The sequence below is a fragment of the Suillus subaureus genome (assembly GCF_016647635.1).
Source record: "Suillus subaureus strain MN1 chromosome Unknown BJ212scaffold_345, whole genome shotgun sequence".
NCBI lineage: Eukaryota > Fungi > Basidiomycota > Agaricomycetes > Boletales > Suillaceae > Suillus > Suillus subaureus.
Genome location: NW_024538901.1, coordinates 1 through 8,531, shown reverse-complemented (window position 1 = coordinate 8,531; position 8,531 = coordinate 1). Strand labels below are relative to the sequence as shown.

The 8,531-nt window shown below is 47.5% G+C and overlaps 2 protein-coding genes across 2 annotated transcripts; both read right to left on the bottom strand.

The window, feature by feature from the left end:
• Nucleotides 1-267: 267 nt before the first annotated feature.
• On the bottom strand, nt 268-1,229 carry BJ212DRAFT_611906 (uncharacterized protein). Its single transcript, XM_041343654.1, has 3 exons — nt 989-1,229; nt 494-937; nt 268-416 (listed from the first exon to the last, which is right to left on the bottom strand). Exons 1-2 carry the CDS (start codon nt 1,063-1,065, stop codon nt 583-585), a joined length of 432 nt encoding a protein of 143 aa, XP_041185183.1. The 5' UTR covers nt 1,066-1,229; the 3' UTR covers nt 268-416; nt 494-582.
• A 2,976-nt stretch (nt 1,230-4,205) lies between these two features.
• BJ212DRAFT_1411659 (uncharacterized protein) lies at nt 4,206-4,800 on the bottom strand. The gene is made up of 2 exons (XM_041337491.1): nt 4,757-4,800; nt 4,206-4,701 (listed from the first exon to the last, which is right to left on the bottom strand). Exon 2 carries the CDS (start codon nt 4,582-4,584, stop codon nt 4,396-4,398), a length of 189 nt encoding a protein of 62 aa, XP_041185182.1. The 5' UTR covers nt 4,585-4,701; nt 4,757-4,800; the 3' UTR covers nt 4,206-4,395.
• Nucleotides 4,801-8,531: the final 3,731 nt, after the last annotated feature.

The window sequence follows — 8,531 nt, the reverse complement described above, 5'->3', positions numbered from 1 at the left end:
GGTATGTTGTATCTCTTACTCGCAGCCCACTCGTACTGATGTAACCTAGCGTGTGCTCTCGCTAGGTAGATTATCTTCAATATAGTATTGTTCTTGAACTTACTGAGCGTGTGCTCTCGCTAGTTATTCTAGCGCGACCACCATGTGCACGTCACAAACGTGTCTGGGACGCAATGTTCAGAACATCGACGAATGTCCAAGTTGAGAAGCTTGGGCAATGTCACAGCAGGAAAGTAGAAGCTTAAGGAGGACCGTCTAGAATACTTGCACACCGATTATGAATTGCATTCCTTCTCCCTGGTTTTGAGGTTGCCCTCATCGTGCGCTGGCAACGTGATCTCTGGACCTACTAAAACAAACCCTGCTGCCATTCCAAGAACCGGTGCTTCATTCAAGACATTTTACTCCGAGCTGTCCTGAAATGTTTCGTTGGCCAAAAAATGCAATGTTTGAAAAACGACGTACGACATAACAGTCCAATAACAATACATACATTTATACTCCGGCCAGTTCGGACACAAAGGTGCCCCACACTCCATGCAATCTTCGTCAAAATCGTCTATGTATTCCTGGCAATGAGCGTTAGCCATGGCACAAAACCCCGCAGGATAATAATTTGCATCCCGTCACGAGGACTACACCCTTGTTTGACAGTGAAAGCCCTTCCTCGTCGGGTATATCTTCCTCCGCGCAATCTTTGCATAGTGTTGTCTTTCGACACTCCGTGCGTGCACGGATATGTCTACACGGGCCTTCGAAGCAATCAAACGTCTGACATCCCGGACAACGTCGACCGCTCCTCTGAATTTCTTTCTGAGCACATGGCTCACAAACCCAGGTTCGTCCACAAGGGCAAGTTACATGACTGCGATTGACTTTAAAGCAATCAAGACAAACATCCGGATCATCATGTACACGAGGCCGCCAGATGTGCTCGCTGCGCTTCTTCCATGAGCATTCCAAGACGTATCAAGCAACAGGCGCATACCTTGATTCTCGCGAACTTGAGGTTGCTTTTTCCAGATGGATCTGCGCCCTCTCGGTGAATCTGTTGGAAATGGACATGAGATATATTTAAGATGTGATCAACGAGTCGCTCGTAAAAATCCTACGAAACAACATCATTCGAGTGCAAGGTGCTTTGGATGCAAAGTCGTGCATACTTGGATACCAACGTCGAGGAGACCCAACATTGACCATCCATTGTCAGGCCCAGCGTAAGTGGTGTTTGTCCTCGATGACGACGGCCTGTGCTTGGCCATCTACATACACCATGTCTCCTCAGGCTCCACTGATTAGTCGCCTTGAACAGCCTTTCGGCGCAGCCGCACAATGGAGAATAAGATCATTGCACAAGTCAAAGAAATGATTTCATCAAAATAACATACCTCCCTGCAAATACTGGACTTGGACAGTCCCATACTGAAGCTCTCGCTCGCATCATCTCCACCTGGTTCTTCATTGACCAAGTTAGCATGTTGATTGGGAGTTTTGGGGTGAAATCAGCACCCATCTCGTATCTTTAAGAGTTGCTATTCTGCATGTCATAGGAGTAGCCTCGAATGCCTGAGCTCTGGATATATTCACGTTCAGGGAATATCCGCCTCATTCGTTTGTGTACATCTCGGGGACGTTTTCGTAAAAGCGAAGGTTTGCATTCGGGAAGTAATACGAAAACCTGAACGGGTAAAATTACTTCGAAAGCCAAAGCACATCGAGCGAAAGTGACAAAAGGTTTTGTCGACATTCGTCCGTCAAAACTCGCTACTGCTCGATTCCTAGTCGACAGACTTGCCTCGGCTGCGGATGTCCTGAAGCTGCCACATGCACAACTAGAAATCTTCCTTATTTCGATATGTCAATGCCAACCAAAATTTGTTGTTTAAAAATCGACATACCTCGCACCCCCGACACCCATCTTCCGTGGCGCAAGTCAGGCACATAAGCTCCCCACATTCCGGACACTCTTCGTAGTCCGTGCAATCGCGGCAATGAACACTGTTACAAGATTCACAACGGGATTCACGCTCGTTAAAGCAGTCTATACAGATTCTGCCCCGACATTCTTCGCACGTCGCCACAAGGAATGCGCTCTTGTTTGCGCTTGAAGACTCCTCCTCGTCAGCCATGTCTTCCTCCATGCAATCGTTGCATAGCGTCATCGTGCGACAGTCCGCGCACACGTCGATGTATCTGCACCTGAAGAAACAAAAACAGTTCTGACATTTTGGACAGCGTCCACAATGATTCAGAATTTTCTCCTGAGTGGCACACGTGCCACAAATCCAGTTGTCCTCGCAGAGACAAAGTATGTGACCGTCCATGGGTCTGACGCAATCAGGACAGATTACGCCACCAATAAAATGTGCGCGAGAGGAACAGTCGTATTGGCTGCACTTCTTCGTCATTGCAAGGGTCGAAAAGCATGACTGACACGAAGATACAAAACTAATGAGGTTGGCACCTTTACAGCAACTGTTATCGCAGGTGACATTCGAACAACCATGACATATGACGAGAAGGTGAGAGCAGATCGGACAACGAGGATAGTTTGACGAGGATGATGAAATGGGTGTTTCAAGTGCTCCAATTGCTTGTGAATGGGATATCAAACTATGATCGACGAGTCGCTGGTAATAGTTCTACGAAACATTGTCATTTGAATGTGAAGTGCTTGAACGCTGAGTTGTACGCACTTGGAGACCGACCTCTGAGAGACTTTGATTCATCACTGACTATCTGTGCCCCCGCGTTCGCTGTGAGAACCTACTTATCAGGTTTTCATCTTTGAGTTTACGTGTCCTCATGCTGTGCGGTGGTCTCGAAACTAGATGGTTTAGGAAGGGGCGAAAGCGCGTTCTAGGAACTATGCTCACTGTACTGGTCCGGATATTTCCGGTGTTCCTAGAATGTCGGCGTCGAGAGTAGCTGTGTGACAGCAGGTGACTTGCGTCTTCTCTCACCATGGCCAAGCTTACCTTGATCAGAAGTTCGATATCGTGCTGTGTCTTCAAAGGCTGTATCACCTTCGAAATCGAACCACCTGTGCGTCTTCTCTCGACGCTCCAGCCGTCCTATCGACACGGCAGAACTGGTGCCATAAACCTGAGGCTCTACTTATTTCCGAAATCCTCGCGACGATTTCCGCGCATGTGAATCAAATGCTGTCGACCACATTATCTGTGGATGAGATATCATATTGGCTCGGAAATCCCTAACAGCACTTGCAACAGCATGCAAAACCTTCCACAAGGTGTGCTGTGGGCTGAAATAAATCAGTTAGAGCAACTGCTAGGCTGTGTCTACTGATATATCGTAGTGGTGTCAGGGTCAGTTTCACGCTGTTCATTTCTTTGCTGACCAGCATTTACTAAACAGTGGGACTGCTGGACGGAAGACTTCGAACCATTATCTGCCAATGACGCACGTCGATTTTTGCTGTCGCTCCTCCTGTGTTCCCTCGTTGATTTTGCCATTCGACCGCCTTTTTCATCTTCTCTCGATCATCCATATCGAGCGTGCATCTTTCCGGGGCTGCAATCGTTCACCCGAACTCAGAGTCAGGGGAGTTCTCTGAGCAATAATGGACTGTTCCTGCACATACGCTACCTCGTTCTCCATTGGCCGTTTTTCAAGATTTGAACTCTATTGCGGCCTGCTGTGCTTCCACCATCTGGAGTAACTCGCGTCGTCATCCACCTACTATTACAGTCCGCAGATTATTCACAGCGCTTCGTCGATGACCACTTTTTTTTTTGCTGCGAGTGTTAAATGATACGGTCAATCTCGATATCGATCCTGCTGCTGAGCCAATATAACATATCTCCCTATGCATATTGGACTTTGACGCACCTCTCAGAGTCCCATAGGATGCTGAGGCTCTCCCCTCCATTGACCAAGTCAGCACGTTCACTGGCACAGATCGGAAGCCTTGGGATGAAGTTAACACATATCCTAAATATTTGAAAGCTGCTGCGCTGCGTGTCACAAGAGTCGCCGCGAATACCCGAGTTAGCCTAAGGATGTGTTCATATTCCTGGAGTTGCCGTATTCGTTTGCGTTCGTTCGTACATGTTGGAAAGGTTTATGCAAAAGCGAAGTTTGCATTGGATGATTGGAAGGCAAAAACTTGTTTTTGTGTGCATCAGTTTGTAGATGCCTTGTTAATACATTAGGTTGGTCATGCGAGTAATGGGACGCCATGCAAGGCTCTCAAATGTCATATATCCTGCTAGTACAAGCGATCCATGCAAACAAAAAAATCTGTTACGACTGATATCTTTCGGCTGAACGAGTGAATGGTGTGTATGGTAATAGGTATCTACCAGGAGCATCATCGAATGTCAGAAATATCTTGAAGTAATATCTGCAGCAACGAGGGAAAGGACAGGAAGCCTAAGGGGAACTTGAAGCGGATGGACGGGTTTGTCGAGTGCGCGATAGACGCGGGAAGCACCTTGCAAGGACTGCAAAGCAGCTGGTGTGTGGAACATGTTCGATGCCCGGCGGAGAAGGGGGTCTGTTAGTTGCAGCAGAAGCATTGGTATTCTCTGTCTGCAAGGGTCCCGATGTCGTTCCACTCATCACATTGGATGTCCCTGCTGCTGCCGTGCTGCTGCTTGAGGCACCAGCGTGGACTTTCGGACGAGGCTGTACAGGCCACGGCAGATGTCTTTTTCCACTGTGGGCATTAGCGGTACGCTGCGAGACAATATCAGCATCGTGAGATGAGTGTCGAATGGTCAGGCAAACTTACATATTTGCCTCGTGTAGCGGAGACGTCCACAAGGGGAATATTGGGTGAGCGAGGAGCATGGCCCTGGGGAGAGGAAGAGCGAGAAAAGAGACGATTCATCATGTTCTTCATTCCGGACCCTTCAGCATGGCGGGTGGTGGTAGCAGCGCGATTTTTACGTCCAGGATCAAACTATCAAAGGATCGTGAGACGTGCATCGAATCTAATGTATCATATGGACTTACATCACGGAAGAACTCACTGGTCGGTATTGGAGTGCGTCTTGGGCGAGGCTGTGTGCTTGGAATGGTTTTCTGCAGGAGTGAAGTTAGGGATCGTACAAATCGATGCACACGAAAGCGTACTTTGAGAATCTTCTGTGTGGACTGTATAACAGGTCAGTACGAAGCATGACACGAGAAGAGAATTTGCTCACCTGTTGGGACTCCTTCTCTGATTCGCTCAGAGGAACTGTCCATGTGCGAACGAGGTTGTCGAAACAGCCTGTGGCGATGAGCTGGCTGTCCTCGGAAAAAGCCACACCGAAGACGGCACTAGGGTGCTCGAGTGGCTCGCCGATGGGTTCGAAATCATTGGTTAGGTCAAAGAACCGTGTTGTCTTGTCGTATGAAGTGGTTGCGAATTTTGTGCCATTGGGAGCAATGGATAGTGAGTAAATGTTATCGGTGTGCGCGTCAAACTGTTTGATGATGTTTCCGGTGATAGTATCTGAGATTCGGATGTCGTCGTCTACACTGATGAGATGGAGACCATCTGGAGTGAATGCGACTCTGTATGCCCGCTGTTCTATTTTGAGTAATTCTTTTCCCGTTTCTGCATTCCAGACGATGATGTGTTTCTGAGTGCCTGCTGCCAGTTTTTTCCCATCCGGGGAGTACGACACTGAGAGCGCATGACTGCCCACTTTGAGTGGTCCCAGGATCATTTTTCCCGTCTCCCTCTCCCAAATGCATACCGTTGAGTCCCATGTTGCACTTGCAAATGTCTCGCTGTCCGGTGCAAATATGAGACTCCAAACAGCACCCTTATGGCCGTTGAACGAGATGGGCACTCTTTTGAGCTCTCTCTTGTTTGTCGCGACTTCCCAGACCAGGATCCTTCCATTCCTGCTTCCACTCACAATCCAACGCCCATCAGGGGACGTTGCAACACTACAGACTTCGTCATCGTGACCCAACAAAGGCTCTCCCACTTGTTTTCCCGTGTCCAGATCCCACACCCGAAGAGTCTTGTCTTCGGAGATAGTGACAAGGAGACGAGTCCCAGCGATGAAAGTCACGCCTTTCACACGATCTTCATGACCCTTGAGTGTCATTTGGACATAAGGTGGTTCCTTTCGAGTCGGCGCTTTAGATGATGCTTTGCCCGTGGTGGCTGCCATTGACTCTTGTTCGGTGTCTCGGTCAACAGGAGAGTCGAGGAAGTAGCAGTCACTTGGCTGCGCTTTGGTGAGTAGTTGTTAAGTTGGATCTCCTACAGGATGCTCAGTTCATATGTTGACCTTGCTGTACACACGTGGTGTCCTGCATACAGGTTGGCAAGATTTTCAGCGCTTTTTTCAGGAGTTTCCTGTACTAGGAGGCGCCGTGGTTGCTTTTGCTGTGCTTCCATGATATGGCTGATACAATTTCTCTGCTACATCAGTCGACCCGAGATCTTCTTCGATGCTGTTCTTGTATTGCTAGATGACCATATGGATGCATCGAATCAATGGTTTGGCTGCAGTACCATATACCCTCAGGGAGACCAGCTTTTTGCACCTGAGGGCATCATTTAGTCTCTTACAGTCTGGCAGCTACCCTCTCAGTACACTCAATGACATGGCCCATTGATTCCATTTATAAGATTTCATGTGCAAGTTCAACCACCACTGTTTGGACTTGTAACTCTGCATGATCCATATACGTGAGATTCTGCACACAACTGCTATAGACACAGCGTCATTAATGACAGGACACCACTGTTACATGTATTCCCATGGATTACTCCCACCAATATACGATCCATCCCATGTAGAACTGGCCTTTATCCGCATTTCCCATCCTCGTATAGGACCTTCCAGAACGCTAACGCTAGTGGTATGGGTTCCACATTAACATCACACATCACAAACTCTGTTATGCTCAGCGTTCGTAAGAACAGCTAAACAGTCACAAAGAGTCTAAAGTGTACACCTATGTACGAGTCATGCAAGTTAAGCAGTATATTGCAGGCCCTGGTCTGCATAGGTCAAGTTAAGAATACAAGTGTAAGAGATAGGGTATATATAAGGGAATTAAAGCGGAGCTTTAATAAATGAATCGGAGATGGGAAGTGAATAGCGAATCGGAAAAAGAAGAAAGAATCGTACAATAGAATATCATAGAATGTTCTGTGAATATGTGATAAGGTGAATAAGTGAAGAAGTGAAAGAGAAAAGAGTAGAACTGTAACAAACTCCCGGATCGCAACCAAGATATCATCTGGACATATGTGACTGATCCCCTTGAATGGGTTCATGCCCGTGAGCGCCCGGGGATGAACATGGACGTCTAAGTCTGGTTTCAAAAGGAAATTGTAAGTAGTCTCTGTCGGTGTTTGGGCATAGATCTGATGGACACAGAAGGGCCGTGATCATAATTTGCTATAGTAATAGTCGGGCAACGGTACTGTCTTCTTGTCAATGTAATGGATCATTGGCTTGATGGCTGTGGTAAAAACACAATCTCAGCATGAGGAGAAGCAGCTTTTCGTTCCTGGCAGTCTCATTGGCTGGCAACTACCCTCTTGGTACACTAGATTAGCCTTATACTAACCACTATAAGTTAATTCCGTCTACAGGTTGTCACGCGCAAGTATGGCCACCATACGGACGCACGGCTCCACATGTGGGTTGGCCCATATACGCGCAAGACTATGCACAGACTGTCATTGATATGGGCCGTACGGCCCATCATCGAGCGATGACAGGACACTACTGTTACACACATTCTTGTCGAAGAACACCGCCAACATCAGATTTTTCCTGTGTTTGCGCACTCTGCGGCTGCGCGAGCCAGCTCATGTGGGACTGATTCGCGGCTCACAACATTATAGTTAGCTACTGTCGTGCAGACCTTGCCCGCTTGGCATGTTTAGCTTCAACTCATCGATTTATCTTAACTAGTCTTAGCCAAGTGGTTAACAGATTCAAAATCTGTTCTTCCTGGATCATGTGGGTTCGAAACTCGCCGACAATAGCTTTTCTCTATGTTCGCACCCCTGGCATGAGCTCATGAAGGTCTTCGAATGCCAACGACAACACTCCTCGCCCAGTGGTTAACAGATTCGAAATCTGTTCTTCCTGGATCGTGCAGGTTCGAAACCTGGTGACAATAGTTTTTCTACTAGGGGTCGGCGTTGCCGACTTTTTACCTTGTGGAGCTCTTTCGCTTAATTTGACTTGCCCACAATATCAACAGGGCCAAATATCTTTGATTACTCGCCGTTCAGACGCACAACATTCTGAGCATGATACAAAAGGCTGTAAACTTTCATATGGGTCCATATTCACCTTCATTAAAACGTCTCTCGGTGTCTTCTACCAGTTCTCGCATTCTTTCGTCTTCTATACGAAGATCTTCCAAAGGGTGTCGAAGGGGTCTACGATGCAGCTTAGCGTGTTCGAATTGCTGAAGACTTCCAACGCCGAATGTGCTTTTATATTTAGTATGTTTAATTCGTTATGTGCATTATTTATCGTTGATGAGTGTCTCATCAGTCGAACACCAATCTCGCGGCACTCCTCATATCTTCA